Here is a 16,263-nt window from a genome sequence, read left to right as displayed (position 1 = left end):
TTCACCGAATTTAGAGTTGTCAAAATTTGACTACTACTGTTACTGAAATCAGTGTTTTCTTGATACTAACCATTTTTAACGTATGAATTGAAAACCCATTAAAATGCCCCAGGCACCAAAAAAAAAAAATGCTCCAGGCACAGATACAAACATTATAGGTGACACACTGATTTTTGGCAACTGCAAAGATGTAAAAATGCAAACACTTCCAAACAATCATTTAAAATTATTTTCTCCATAAGAATTTTCTTTGAAAAGTAGTAACCTTTTCACAGTTAACACTGTCCTGTTTACTTTATATGAGCAAACTCACAATGCTTACTTTTTAAAACAGGTAAATATTCCTTAGGAACTTACTGCAGAAAAGAACAGCAAATGTGTGATATTGTCTTTTTATAAAAGAAAACTATGTAATATCTTTAAATTTTACAACTTTTGAAATGCTTTGCCATAAGATAACCAATGGAAGTGTGATAATAAATATGATTGTATCTTATTTCAAAGTATTGTAAAGGTTTTACTATTTTAAAAGCTCTGTTTCTATAACATTAACCACATTGAAGACCTTTTTCAAATATTTTTGCTTTGATTTTCTACAATAGCTTGTTTTATGATTGAATTTGACATGGTAGTGTAATTTTACTCTGGAACCTGCATTTCATTCAGTATGAGATAAATATTTCATAGTGCTTCTGGTTACATGGACTTCCATAAAACCCTATTTTGATTAAAGAGCTAATTATTGAGAATTTAGTTTCTCTGGTATACCTTTCCTTTCTTGGCTCTGTTTGAAGAAGCTTTTGATTACCTAAGAAGTAAGATGTCAACCCTTAATAATACAAGGCCTCCTCTTATAATAAATACCAAGAGTGGACTGGAACTGATTTTTAGTATGGCAGGAGAAGGAATTAAGCTTATTATGGATTGAGGTAGCTAGCAGAGGGTTCTGAGGGAAAAGTAGGACTATGAAAAGATAGGAAAAGATTTAGATTGGTTTATGGGAGGATTTAGATAGGTTTATATGAAGTTGAAGGAGAAAGAGAGTGATAATGAGAAAAGCATAAGCACGAAAGTGCATGATGAATCTAAGAGACATGGAAGACATGACACTAGAGGAAAGGATTCATGTACAATAGGTGAATGGGAGGTATATAGGTTATAGGGAGGTATATCCAGAGGTCCTTAAATATGAAGTTGGGACATTAAGAATTTCATGTTATGAAAAAAAAGTCATCCTATAAGCTGCTGAAGAGTTCAGATCAGGTATATAGAATGGACAGAAAACTGGTCTACAGCTTTGCAGACATGTTGTAGGTGTCAGTTCTAAAGAGGCAGCAAGTTCAGGGAAGAAAATTCTTCTGGAACAAAATGCACAATATTCATGAGAGGCAGACACCTAGGCAGAGGGAGAAGCAGGCTCCCTGCAGGGAGCCTAATGCAGTACTTGATCCTGCAACTCCAGGATCACACCCTTGGCGGAAGGAAGACACTCAACTACTGAGCCATCCAGGTGTCCCCAAAAGGCACAATAGAACAAATCACAATAGATTCCGAAAAAAGAGTGAGGGAAGGAGTTGTGTTTTCTCTCTACCTTTGGCAAAAACACAAGGTTGAATGGAAGTTTCTGAGGGAATTATATTTAGCATTGTTGTGGTGAATATCATTGATAGTAGATGGACGACTTAATAAAGGACCAGGTTAATATACAGGTACAGGTTTTTAATTAAGCATTCTAAAATATATATATACACACATACACACATACAGGAAAGATAACTTGTGAATTCTACCGTGGTTTAAGTGCTTCCTTTTTCACTTTCAAGGCTTTTAAGTTGTATATCATCCACAGAAGCCACCATACTACTTAAGGAATGAGGAGCCAAAAGATATTTACAGACTTACTTGTTCTCTTTCATCCTATGTCTTTTTAAGTAGGCCAAAATGAAATATACTTTTCATCTCTATTTCTGTCCAGAACTATTTCCCATAAAAGTGGTCTCCAAAATATGGTGTACTTGGCTCAAGAAGTGCACATACACAAAAAAAATCAAAACTCTACCTTATAAATTTTATCTTAGAAAAATGAACTTCAGCTAATTGGCTAATTAGCTAATTGGCTAATTATTGACCCCAGAAGGGTCAATAGGAGTACCAGTATATAATTTCTAGTATTAACATTTATGAAAGTACACTCTAAATGTAGAAAAGGTACAATTGAAAAGTTTGCCAAAGTTGTCTGTGGGTTGGGGGTTATTAAATATACTGTTTTTCAGGGTTTCCCTCTAGAAATTTTGATTGAATATGTTTGAATTGGTGTCTGGGAATCTGTTTTTTAACAAGACCTCCAAGTATTTCTTATTTCTCAGCCATATTTAGGAAATTAGCAATAGATCTATTGCACCATATCTTTACTTGGGCCTAAGTCCAGTTATAGGTCCCACAATACTAATACCTTATCTACACTAAGACAGCTAGAAACATGGGTTGTCCAAGAGCTCAGCAGCAAGCCAAAGCTCACCAGTGATTCAGGGGTTAGCATCCAGCTCACCTTATTTCTTGTGCTTCTATTGGACCAAGAGCCAGCTTATAGTAGTTGAATTTTAGCAGTAGTAGTATACGTGTCTAAAGTAACAGGAGTTTGTAGTATGTTTGTTTACCTTTAGGTTTGAAATTGATTGTTTTATCTATTTTATTTTATTTTATTTTATTTATTTTATTTTATTTTATTTTATTTTTGAAATTGATTGTTTTAAATCATAAAGCTGTTACCACAGATTGTTACTATGTTCCATGTGTGTAAAACATATCATGGCTGATCAAAAACTTTATACCTTCTTTTTGAGAATGCTATAACATGCTTGACACATGGAAATATAAATTAATTTTATGCTAAGGTATTTGTTAAAAATTGTTTAAAAATACTAGAAGAAATAATGGTAACATTTATGAAGTGCTTACAATGTGCCAGGCACTGTACCAAGCATTTTTCAGTATATTTAAACCTCACAACAATCCTGTGAAGTAGGTTTTTTAGTATCCATTCTGCAGATGAGTTAGTTAACTGAAGGAGCACAGAGAGGTTAAGTAACTTGCCCATAATTTATAAAGTTTTTGTTTGTTTGCTTGCTTGCTTGCTTGCTCATTCTAATTTGGGAATATTCTAAATAACTTTAAGAAGGTATTTATTTTCATGTTATGATTTAATGATCCTTTGACTTCTTTGACTAAATATTTATCTTGAAACTTGATTTCTTCTACTGCCTTGTCTTATAAAACAAATAAAACCTCTTTTTTGTGTATTTTAACAAGGAATAAAAAGTGGTATATAGATGCCACTTAAAGAACATGACACATAAAGCAAAGTGTTTATTGCCACTTTGAATATGTAGCCTGATGATTTATGTCATAAGTAAAATTTGTAATGATGTATTGTTTTATACTGAAACTTTGCTTTATAACTGTTACAATGTTTTTAATGTCAGAGGGATATTTTGAGCACAAAGAAATTTGGCAGTTGTTTTTGTTTTAATTTATGTGCAATTTATTCAGATTTTTAACATTGTTAATTGCAATATCTAATTTTTTTTTTAAGGCTGTAAGCTCAGTGTATGCATTTAAAAAATAAATCTAGTCATACCTTCACTAAATCTTCAGTTAATCTTTTAAAATTATCCATTAAATTCCCTGAAACAGTTACAAAAACAATACCAAGGTATATAATGAATTAAAAAAGCATAATCAAACAATTAAATTTTATAAATCTAAATTTTATACATTTAAATTCAGTCAGCCAAATTCTCCTAATTACTAAGATTTGTTTACAAACTTGTTACATAATTCATATTATAATCACGAGTTTAATATAACATTCTATAAAAACATTTCAAACATCTTAAAAACATCCCAGAAAAATGCATGGACAAATGATCAATTAATGCCCAACTTATCAATACTTCTTTATCTTAAAACAAATGTGAAGTTTTCTTATTATAGGTTGGATTCATTCCTTCAGTCTACCATTTCTTCATCCCAAGATTACAAATCTGCTAACACAACAAAATGCAATAGAATTTCCATCTTCCATCCAGCCTTTCACCACAACTTAGAGTTTACATTTGGGATCAGAGCAAGGGACCTGTGTCTATCTGCCAACCCCAAACTGTATTGGACAGGAACCCCTCTACCTCCTTCTTATAGTCAGGCTCTTGCTTGCCATTGTTAACAGAAGCTTTATGAGCCTTCACATAAATTTAACTGAACATTTAAGTTTTACATTTTTGCAACCTGGTTCTTTTCCTAGAAATGATGCATCCTGTAAGTTTTTCCCTTAGGTTTTGCAACCTGGTTCTTTGCCTAGAAATGATGCATCCCTTAAGTTTTTCCCTTGGGTTACACTTCATCCCTACTGTAATTGGATTTTCTAAGTCCAATTATGTAAAAACTCTGTAACCTTTGGCATTAAAGCCTATTTGTGTACTGATGGGGTTTTGACACCCTACTTAGGTTACTATAGCAACCCTTTCTCTTATAATTTAATAGCTGCCTCATTGACCATCAGTCATTTTATTGACAAGGATGATCAAGTTTAGTTTTTAACCCCTTTAAATTCACAAAGCCAAAATGATTTTTCTCTCCTAGGAATGCCAGAATCACCTCCGCAGATATGGAAATGTGAATCTGGAACTGGTGACTCGAATCATTAGAGATGGTGGCCCATGGGAAGATCCAGTGTTGCAAGCTGTTCTTAAAGCCCAGCCAGCATCTCAGGAGATAGGTACTTCAGGAGACTCAAAATCAAAACCAACATTTGTGAGAAGCAAGCGCAATTTCATTTCTAATTAGAGCAGTAATAGTGATTTCTCTTTATCTTCTAATACTGAATAAGAGTAATGTATTTTCACATGAAATGTATTTAAATTGTTATACTAACCTAGCCCAAGAATGACTTTTGACACCAGACTAGGTACATTTATTTCCAGTAACTTCCCATGTATTCTAATGGGAATTCAGAGTGTTAACACTTTTACTATTCAAATGTTACTAAGAGTTGGTTTTCACCACTTGTTATATTTTAAAAATCTATTTAAGTAGGAACAAACACCCTTAAAAAAACACCCTGCTTAAGCACATGGAATCTCCCTTATACAGGAAACTCTGTGAGGGCTGGAACTCTGCCAATTTTTATCACCACTACTATATATCCTGTACCCAGCCCAGTGCCTGGTACAAAGTAGGTGCTCAATATAAGTATTTGTTAACTGAATGAATGACCATGTGTAAGTGAATGAGTGATTAGTTGAATGTGTAAGTGAATGAGTGATTAGTTGAATGAATAAGTAAATAAGTAAATAAGTAAATGAATAAGTAAATTTCAATTCCAGATACTCTGGAGCAGTATTTCCCAAACTTTATCCATTAGTAGAAATTCAGTTTTATCTCATATTCCCTTAGTGCCCTGCATACTTCTTTGATATCACCTCCTCTTCATCTTAGATCCACAGTGTTTCCTGTGGGCCAAAATTTCCTTTTGAGGCAGGAGGCTGTCAATTACTTTTCTTTTTAAAAATGTTTGCCATATAATTCTTGAGCCCCAGAACATTTTGGATCATCAAACCTAGAATGTAAACTCAGCAGTAGTATAAGCAAAAAACTGGAGAACATTTGAAAGCATGGAGAGCCCATGGAGTGCAGTAATAAGATGGCAAAAGAAAAGATAAGGCTTCCTAGCCTTGGAACCATTCAGGCCTTGGTCCAGTGAGGATACTTCATACCACATAGTATGCTGAGCAGGTTAGGATCTTTCCATTTGTCTTAGGTTAAGGATTGCAGGTGGGCTTTGGGTAGAGCTGAGTGGAGAAGGGGCTATGCTTCTTCAGCTTAAGAGCAAGCCAACCCCAGATACAAATGTGGAGGACTGTGACAAAGATGTGAGAGAAGATGAAGATGAGAAGTAGTGCAAAGTGGTGGGATGGAAAGGAGGGGTAGGATCAGAGTAGGAGGAGAGAGCTATGGTATATATGACAGTGGTTTAGTGGTAAATACCCAGGAGAATACAAAGGAGACTGGAACTTGATGTGAAGGTTTCAGAAAGGAATAAAAAAACTGAAGAGGGAGGAAACTGTAACTGAAGAGAAAGGGTTGGATCACTGAAGAAAAGTATTGAGAGTCCATATAGGGAAGGCGGGGACAGTGATAGACTGAAGAAAACTATGAGGAGACTGGGGAATGTGGCCAGAGCAGTCAGGACCTAGACAAAGAGTTTCAAAAGGAGTGAGAACAAAGGAGAAGAAAGTTTGGACTTTTAGGGAAGCTTTGAAGCTTTTCTGACTAGGAGTTAGTACAAATCTGTTGTTGGTATGAGGGCTGATGGCATCTCTCTCTCTCTTTCTAGTCCTTATGTAAATACTCCTTTCATACCTCCACTAGCATACCTCATTTTGGGAAAAGTTGCTCTGGGGCCTGATTAACATGGATGACTCTCCTCTAGTTGGTGACTATAAGGGTGAAGACTAGTTTGAAGTTTATCTTTGTAATAGCTATACAAATCACTGTCTGCTTATCATATATAGTAAACAGAATTGTAAGGCAAACGTTGAAGCCCAAATAAAACATCACTCATAGGCATTTTAGGAGCTACTGATTAAACATACACAACTAATAAAAACACTTTGGATTTGAAATATGGGTCATTGTTCCTCCTCTACCAGCTTGTTCTTTGTTCTTGGGCAAGTCATTTGACCTCTCTGAGACTCAGTTTTGTGATCTGTGAAAGAAGTATGATACCTGCCATAGGTTGTTGTTAGGTCTAAATAAACTTATGTAGATAAAAGGTGTTTATATATTTTTAAATTGTGTAAAAGCAAGTATTAGTAATTATTCTTAGTGACAAATGAGCATATATTAATAAGCAGTCCTATTGGCACTACTATTAATATATATATAATAAAATATATTACATTTTCATTAATTAAATTACTTTTCTCTATAGTTAATATAAATTAGTGTGGTTTTACTGACAAATCAGGATTCAGCCTTTTAATCTTCGAGTAATGAAAATATTGGGCAGTAAAATAATAAAGCATATAATAGATTAGAAATTCCAGACCCTATTTATCTGAAACATTTTAACATATTAGTGAACTGAAAAGAGAATATTTCATTTTATTTTCCTTTTAAATTTTTTTTCACTTTTTAGACTGAAAAGAAATCAATAGATTATTCTTGAGCACTGTTTTGGTGGTGTTCTTATTTTCATTTTTCCAATCATATAACTGAGAATTCTTTTCACAAACTCGTACTGAGGAAAATGCTAATTAAATAACTACTTAATCTAATTAGATACTACATGTTAGTGGCAAAATTTCAAACAACTTTGAGAATCTTTTCTTAAGAGTAATAAGAGTATTTTCTTTTTAATATAGTGAACAAATATTTAAGTTCTGAAAATCCGCTGTTTTTTGAACTGCGTGCCAGATACCTAATTGCTTGTGAACGCATACCTGAAGCAATGGCTCTTATTAAATCTTGTATAAATCACCCAGAAATCAGCAAAGACTTGTACTTCCATCAAGCACTCTTCACATGTCTGTTTATGTCACCTGTAGAAGATCAGCTATTCCGGGAGGTATTGTTTGAGATTATATTTGCCTATTCCTCTTTTAACCTTACCAAAAAAAAAAAAAAAAAAGGTAGCCCATTCTTATTAAATTCCTTTTACAGTAACAGCAAAGATTTTAAGAATACGTTATCTAGATGTGTTCTCATTGGCACCATTCTTTGAGCTTCTGTTGAATTAGACAATCTGATATTAATAAATGATGAAATTAACAAAACATCAATAAGCATTTTTCATGTTGAGCTTCTTATGTGACAAATAAAAGGTTAAATAAAAACTGAGAATCATTTTAAAGAAAAATTTAATTCAGCACTTTTTTGGTAAATACTTTTATCAAGTATTGCCTTTTAAATAAAATACTAAGAAATTAAATGCTCATGTTTGTTATTTTGGTTTTTTTTTTAAGGTGAAATAATTAATCTTTTCCTAATAATAGAACCTATTTATCTACAAGTTATGGACATTAATGGGATTAAAAGTAGTCATGAAACTGTAGGTGCTACATAGTAAAACTATGAAAATATTTCTGTATCATTGTCTTTGTAGAAGAAAACCAGAAATCTAATTTTTTCTTGAATGTCAACTTTATATATTTAATGCAATAGCCTTTTTAGATATTTTTAGTTGATATGAACTGATTTTTCTTTTCCTCTTGTAGCATTTATTGAAAACTGATTGTAAAAGTGGGATTGATATCATCTGTAACACTGAAAAAGAAGGCAAGACTATGTTAGCCTTGCAACTCTGTGAATCCTTTCTTATTCCACAGCTCCAGAATGGGGATATGTACTGTATCTGGTAAGTGTTCCTATTGCTGAAACTGAAATGATAAGATGAGGACAGAAGAATTGGTTAGCAGAGTCTGGACTTTGTTTTTCAAAAAGTTATGTGAAAATGTTACTTTTTAAAAATTTATTGCGCAAGAAACAACAGTAAGTTGTAAGACCTAAAAATGATAATGACTATGTACCAGTAATTGACAGTATATATTATAAAGTATGTTTCATTTTAATGAAACAATTATATTTTGAATTAAATGTGGAGTGTTAGTTTTTCAAGACTTTATTTTTTTAAGATTCTATTTACTTATTCATGAGAGACACAGAGAGAGAGAGAGAGAGAGAGAGAGAGAGGCAGAGACACAGGCAGGCAGAGAGAGAAGCAGGCTCCATGCAGGGAGCCCAATGTGGGACTTGATCCCAGGACTCCAGGATCACACCTTGGGCTGAAGGCAGGTGCTAAACCACTGACCCACCCAGGGATCCCAAGACTTTATTTTTTAAAGCCATTTTAGGTTTATAGCAATATTGAGAGAGAAGTACAGACATTTCCCATTATATCCCCATCCCCATATGTGCATAGCTTCCCCCATTATCAGCATTACCCAAAAATAAAACAAAAAACATTACTCACCAAAATGGTACCTTTTTTAAAACAAAACAAAACAAGGATGAACCTACAGTAGTACATCATAAACACTCAAAGTCCATAGTTTATCTTAGGGCTCACTATTGGTGTTATATAATGTATGGGTCTGGATAAATATATAATGTTATACATCATTAAAATATCATGCAGAATATTTTCATCTGCCCCAAAAGTCCTCTGTGCTTCACCTATTCATCTCCTCCCCTCACCCCTCACTTCTGGAAACCACTGATTTTTTTATATGTTGTCATTGTTTTTTCTTTTTCACAATGTCATATAGTTGGAATTATACAGTGTATATAGCCTTTTCAGATTGGCTTCTTTCACTTAGTAATAATGCATTTAAGGTTCCACTATGTCTTTTCATAGCTTGATAGCTTGTTTCTTTTTAGTGCTGAATAATATTCCATTGTCTGGATGTACCAGTTTAGTTATACATTCATCTACTGAAGGACATCTTGGTTGCTTCCCAGCTTTGACAACTATGAATAAAGCTGTTGTAAACATCCTTGCGCACGTTTTTTTGTAGATGTAAGTTTTCACATCCTTTGGGTAAATAGCAAGGAGCACAATTACTGAAATGTTTGGTAAGAGCGTGTTTAGTTTTGTAAGAAACTGCCAAACTTGTCTTCCAAAGTGGCTGTACCATTTTGTATTCCCACCAGCAGTGTATGAGAGTTCCTGTTGTTCATCCTCACCAGCATTCGCTGTTGTCAGTGTTCCAGAATTTGGCCATTCTAATAGGTGTGTAGTGGTATCCTGTTTTAATTTGTATTTTCCTGATGATCTATGATATGGGGCATCTTTTCATATGCTTGTTTTTTATTATCTATGTATCTCCTTTGGTGAGGTGTTGGTTAAGTTATTTGGCTCATTTTTAATCAAATTATTAGTTTTCTTTTTGTTGAGTTTCAAAAGGTCTTTGTATATTCTGGATAATAGTCCTTTATCAGATGTCTTTTACAAATATTTTTTCCCAATCTATGGTTTGTCTTTTAATTCTTTTGATATTGTCTTTCACAGAGCAGAGTTTAATTTTAACAAAATCTAGCTTACCAATTATTTCTTTCATGGATCATGACTATGGTGTTTTAAAAAGGCATTACCATACTCAGGGTCACCTAGGTATTCACCTATGTTAATCTTTAGGAATTTTACAATTTTGTATTTTATGTTTAGGCCTGTGATCCATTTTGAGTTAATCTTTGTGAAAGATACAAAGTGTATGTCTAGATTCAATTTTTTTTTTTTTTTGCATGTGGATGTCCAGTTGTTCCAGCACCATTTGTTGATGGGACTATCTTCACTCCATTGTACTACCTATACTCCTTTGTCAAAGATCAGTTGACTATACTTATGTGGGTCTATTTCTTTGCTCTCTATTCTGTTCTCTTGATATATTTGTTCTATTCCTTCACCAATACAGCCTTGTCTTTATTACTTTACCTTTATAAATAAGTCTTGAAGTAGGGTATCATCAGTCCTCCAACTTTGTTCTTCAGTATTGTATTGGCTATTCTGGGTCTTTTACCTCTCAATATAAACCTTAGAATCAATTTGTTGATATCCATAAAACAACCTCCTCATTTTTTAATTGGGATTGCATTGAATGTGTAGATCAAGTTGGGAAGAACTGACATCATGACAATTGAGTTTGTCAATTCAATTGAATTTCCCTATCCATGGAAACATGGAATATCTCTCCATTTACTTAGTTATTTGATTTCATTCATTAGTTTAGCAGTTTCCTCTTACAACCTTGAGATCATGACCTGAGCTGAAATCAAGAGTGGGAGCCTTAACTGACTGAGCCACCGGGTGCCCCAACTATAGGCATTTTTTATTCAATACTTTTGATTGCAATATGTATTTTATTTTTCACAAACATTCTCTTTAATAGATAAGCTTAACATTAGCGGCAGATTTTAATAGAGTAGAAAGCCTTCAGTATATATATTGTCTTATATTTCAAGTTTATTTTTCTAAAGAGAGAAATTCCAGGACTAATGTCACTGAAGATAAGAAATTTAAGAAATAAGATAAACTGCTAGTTTAATTAAATTGTTTAACCTAGTGGCTACAGCTTGTTAAAGTTATATATAGGTTTGAGAGTGACTGGTGGTGATAAAAAGTATACAGAATAGTGAATCAAGAGATATTTGGGCTTTCAGAGGATACCACACTCCTAAAAACAGCAACTATTACTTTTAGGAATTGGTCAAATTTAAGTACATGTTTTACATTATATGCTTCAGTCTACTTTATTTCTCGTAATAGTTTTTGAAAACTATCACCATAATAGGGTTTATTTCACAGAAGGAGTTATGTAGTAAACCACAGCCATCAAGCAGCATAAGCATAAGACATTTTATTTATTTGTTTGTTTGTTTATTTTTACCATAAGACATTTTAGTAGCCAGTGCCTGTTCATATATCTTTTTCTCTATTGTCCTGATTGTCACACTGTCCACCCTCAAGGAAACTGTCATTTTCATAAGTAGTTCCCACACTGTCCGGTCTATCATACTTTAGTACTCTTCCACCCCATCTATCACTCCTCAACACCACTGTATACACATAAATTGGTACATGCATTAAGCAACCTTAAGGAATTTAAATTGTCATTCTAATATCAAATAGCTCTTCAAAAACTTTAGTAAGCACATGGTCACAGAGGGCTTGTTATTTAATGTAGGTTTTCGTGCCTACTCTCTGAGCTTTTAACTGCATAGTTCTGAGTAAGGAACTACTTTTTTATCTTTCCTCTTTGACATTTTAATTAGGATGTGTAGTGGTGTGGACCTCCTTGGGTTCATAAGTATTTGCACTTCTAAACTCTGATTGGTTCTTCTTTAAGTTTTCTGTTTCTTTGTTGATGTTCTCACTGAGTCCATCCATTCTTCTCTCCTCTCTGGTGAGCGTCTTTATGACCATTAGTTTGAACTCTTTATCAGGTAGATAGATTATCTGTTTCATTTAGTTCTTTTATGAGGTTTTTTTCTTGTTCTTTCTTTTGGAGCGTATTCCTTGGTCCCCTCATTTGCTTGACTTTGTGTTTGTTTCTATGAATTAGGTGGAACTAAACTTGAAAGAATGGTCTTGTGTGTGGTCATGTCCTATGTAGACTGTGTGTGCCTAATGACATTGGCTACCTAGCTGGAGGTGTGGCTAGCCCGCTCTATACTGGGGCCACACTGTTGGGAAGGGCAGAGCTGAAGCAAGTGTGAGTTGGGGTGGTCCTAGGCTTCTCTGCATAGAAGGTACACTGGCAGGACAGCTGAAGCTGAAATGGGTGCAAGATGGTCCTGGGGCTCTCCTCTGTTGAAGGTGACAGCAGATGGTAAAGTGGGTACAGGCAGAGGTGTCCTGGGATACTCTGTGGAGGGGGCTGCCCTCATGGGGTGGCTGAAGCAGAAGCAGGTGTGGAGCACAATGCCCTAGGATGCTCTGCTCCAGGGGTGCCCTGGCAAGTTGCCTGGAGCTCAAGTGGTATAAGCCTGGACTATTTCAGGGTGTTTTGTGCCTGTGTACCTTGTCAAGTAGTCTGGAGTTATAGTGAACACTGACTACAGGTGTCCTGGTGTGCACTGTACTGGGGCTGCCTTCGTGGGACATTTGGGGCTGGTATGGGAGAACCAGGGCTCATTGAGACAATAGGGGGCTTGGACCATGCTCCTATCCATGCCATCAAAGTGGATAGGGAATGTAAACTGTAGTGTTTGATAGCCCCACTGACGTAGAGAGAGTTTCAGCAGTGTCGCTGCTGTTTGGCAAAGTTCTAGGGCTAGATCCTTTAAGTTCTAGTTGCCCTTTTAAACTGCAGCTTTTTGGTTTTTGGTTGTTTTTGTTTTTATGCCTCAGGACAGATGAATTTGCTTACAGTCCCTCAGTACCACCCCTCCCCCTGCCGTTCACAGTTTTGGGAGTGGGGGTGCCCTTCATTACCATGTCTCCATCTTTCTTATTGTTCTCTATGGGGTTTCCCTATCTCTTGTTATGCAGAAGTTGTTCATTGGGTCCTCAGTTCTTCAGGAGGAATTGCTCTATAAATGGGTGTAGATTTGGTATGTCCTCGGAGAAGGTGAATTCAAGGTCTCCCTATGTTGCCATCTTGGACCTAAAGTCTTAAATATTTAAAAAAGTGTGAAGATGGATTTAATGATAAACTCATTTAATATTCTTATTTTAGAGATTAAAATCTTTAAACTCAGATACAGTCAAATGGCTAATTAGTAGCAAAGCTGGGTCTAGAAACTATGGACTTATCTTCTAGGAGAGTATATTTTAGTTAGATTATGTAAATTTATATTAAAAAGTTACCATGAAATTGGAATTTTAAATAGAAGGAATCAGGAGAAAGTGGTAAGACATAAAATTTTAAATAGTTTTTAAAGTATTACTCTGTTTTCTTTTCTTTTCTTTCTTTTTTTTTTAAAGATTTTATTTATTTATTCATGAGAGACACACAGAGAGAAAGAGAGAGGCAGAGACACAGGCAGAGGGAGAAGCAGGCTCCCTATAGGGAGCCTGATGTGAGACTCGATCTCAGGACTCCAGGATCACACCCTGGGCCAAAGGCAGGTGCTAAACTGCTGAACCACCCAGGCGTCCGTCTGTTCTTTCTTTCTTTCTTTCTTTCTTTCTTTCTTTCTTTCTTTCTTTCTTTCTTTCTTTTTCTTTCTTTCTTTCTTTTCTCCTTCCTTCCTTCCTTCCTTCCTTCCTTTTTTTCTTTCTTTCTTTTTCTTTCTTTCTTTCTTTCTTTCTTTCTTTCTTTCTTTCTTCCTTCCTTCCTTCCTTCCTTCCTTCCTTCCTTCCTTCTTTCTTTCTTTCTTTCTTTCTTTCTTTCTTTCTTTCTTTCTTTCTTTCCTTCCTTCCTTCCTTCCTTCCTTCCTTCCTTCCTTCCTTCCTTCCTTCTTTCTTTCTTCCTCTTTCTCTGTCTCTCTCTTTCTTTCATGAGGGGGCGGGACAGAAGGAGAGGGAGAGAGAGAATCTCAAGCAGATCCCATGCCAACACATGGCTCAGTCTTACGATTCTGAGATCATGACCTGGACCAAAATCAAGAGTTGGGCGCTTAACTGACTGAGCCACCCAGGTGCCCCTGAAGTATTATTATTTCTTGAAATGTAGTTATTCTGAAACAGAATACAGTCATGACTGTTATAGTAGGTCTTTTCCTATGGGGAAAGGAGGAAAGGAATGTTCTGACTATGGCTATATTAACCTATTTAAACAGGGTATCTTTAGCCTTTTCATTTTAATATACTCATAAGTAAATAGGAATCTCAAGGATAAACAAACAAACAAAAGGACCAAGAAAATATTTCCTTCTTTTGACTAACCATTTTACTCTTTAGGGAGGGACCTAAAATAGAAGAGTGCCTATCTTTCCTGCCCCCAGTCACTGGCACCCTCTAAGAATAGAAGCTGGGTATGCAACTCCCAGCTGCCTGACTATTCCTTTATCCTTCCTTCTGAGTAGGCAGAGTTCTGGTTGCCTGCTCTCTTATTTCTTCTACCTTTCCTCTATATTTTGAATGGTGGGGTCCTTTTCTCTTGCTTCAAGATTGATATTCACCGTAATTGAGGAGCAAGATTCTTTCCAGCCTACAAGTTCTGTGTTGTCTGTTTCCTTTTGGCCTTCCCTATGAACCAGCTTAACCTCATCTGCTCTGAACAGATCCTGATCCAGAGTACAGTTTTGTTCTATTTGAAGCCAATGGATCAAGTTACCAACCCCATTTCTTTCACCATTGCTGACAGCAGCTACTAATATCTATTGAGTGCTTTCCATAGTCTGTACTTTGTATTTGCATTGTCTTATTTATTCCAGTAATCTTATGGGGTAGATAGTATTATGCCTAACCTAGTAAATAATGAAGCCAGGATTCAAACCCAGGCAGCCTGACTCACAGTCTTTGCTATTAAATACTACTTACTATACATAGTTCATATATATATATATAAATCTATGTTATAAGGGTGGCTATAGCCTGCATTCTCTGCAACTTGTTACTTGATGATTTTATTTGTAGTTAGCTACCTGAGAAATGTGTTTGTATACCATATAGGTGCTATGTTTTCTAAAGGACCTTCTGTTTGAAAAGAAAATGTAAGCTTCATAAACAGTATTTGCTTATAGGCAAAGAAGACTATCAGTGGTTTTCAGGGTGTTTTCTTTTCCTTCAAAAACCATTATACAAGAAAACCTGAGAACCCTTTTGTAAATTCAGTCAAAATGGAGCTTCATAACTATATCCTGATATTTCTTCTTTGCCTGCTAGAAAACTAAAATCCATATTGGTAGCCTTTTCCTGGCAGATTCATTATCTCTTGAGATTACATTTTGTTCACCAAGTTTCATCCTGAATTAGCCGAAACAAAGGAAAATAAGATCTCTCTCTTCTAAAAAGAAAACTAATACTGTACCCTAAGGATGTATATTAGGAATCTCAACTTATTTTTTGGAACAAGTTGGGGAATATATATATTTCTAATATGTTAAACATTCATCTGTATTAAAATGAATGCAATGCCATAACTTCCAAATATCATTTTTTATTTTTTCTCTTTAAATCTGTTGCAGATATGCATGTCTTTTAAAACACAGTTAATCTGCTTTCCTCATCCCCTTGATCATAAAATACCCCTTATATAGAATGTCCACCATCATCTTTTATACCATTCTATGTCTGTAGTTTCTCTTAATATATTTTTAACAGGCTCCCTCTAAGTGTTGCATTTAGGAATATATTTTTATGTATATTTATTTTTACCAGTTTATTAACTACCAAATATTTATTGAATAAATCTTAGTGCTTGGTACCATTAAGACTATAAAGATAAAGAAAGAATATAGGAAATTGGTGATTTATTAAACATTGGTATATACTAGACATTTTACCGACCTCAATTCTTTTTATGCATAAGAAGACTGGATAAGAAAGAAAAACCACATAGCTAGGAATAAGATGGCATTGGAATTTATACTAGTCAGTTTGCAAGTGATAACGTCCTATGTCTAACTAGTTTAGGGAAAAAGTATTACATGTGGAAAAAATACTGGGGTATGACATAAAAAGGGATATAGTAGGTCCCCAAATGTAACTGCTACCAGGGATGTGGATTTCTCTTTTCTGCCAGTTGACTTCATTCTCTCCTGTTGCAGACCAGAAGGAATGTCAACAGTCTCCAGCCTTCATAGTTTAGAGCTGAGAACATT

At 34.9% G+C, this 16,263-nt stretch overlaps 1 protein-coding gene across 5 annotated transcripts in view; it reads left to right on the top strand.

Moving 5' to 3' along the window:
- The window catches only part of ZNF654 (zinc finger protein 654), a 92,436-nt gene that overhangs the window by 65,655 nt on the left and 10,518 nt on the right, over positions 1–16,263 (top strand). For 2 of the 5 annotated variants that reach the window (XM_077878739.1, XM_077878738.1), the window contains exons 4-6: positions 4,639–4,774; positions 7,422–7,624; positions 8,274–8,413. In XM_077878739.1, coding sequence (XP_077734865.1) covers positions 4,639–4,774; positions 7,422–7,624; positions 8,274–8,413 — 479 coding nt within the window. The other 3 variants (XM_077878742.1, XM_077878740.1, XM_077878741.1) reach the window with 3 other exon arrangements.

Source organism: Canis aureus, chromosome 30 (assembly GCF_053574225.1).
Source record: "Canis aureus isolate CA01 chromosome 30, VMU_Caureus_v.1.0, whole genome shotgun sequence".
In the NCBI taxonomy this organism is placed as follows: domain Eukaryota; kingdom Metazoa; phylum Chordata; class Mammalia; order Carnivora; family Canidae; genus Canis; species Canis aureus.
The sequence above is the reverse complement of the archived record's forward strand: the minus strand, read 5'-3'. Positions and strand labels throughout refer to the sequence as shown.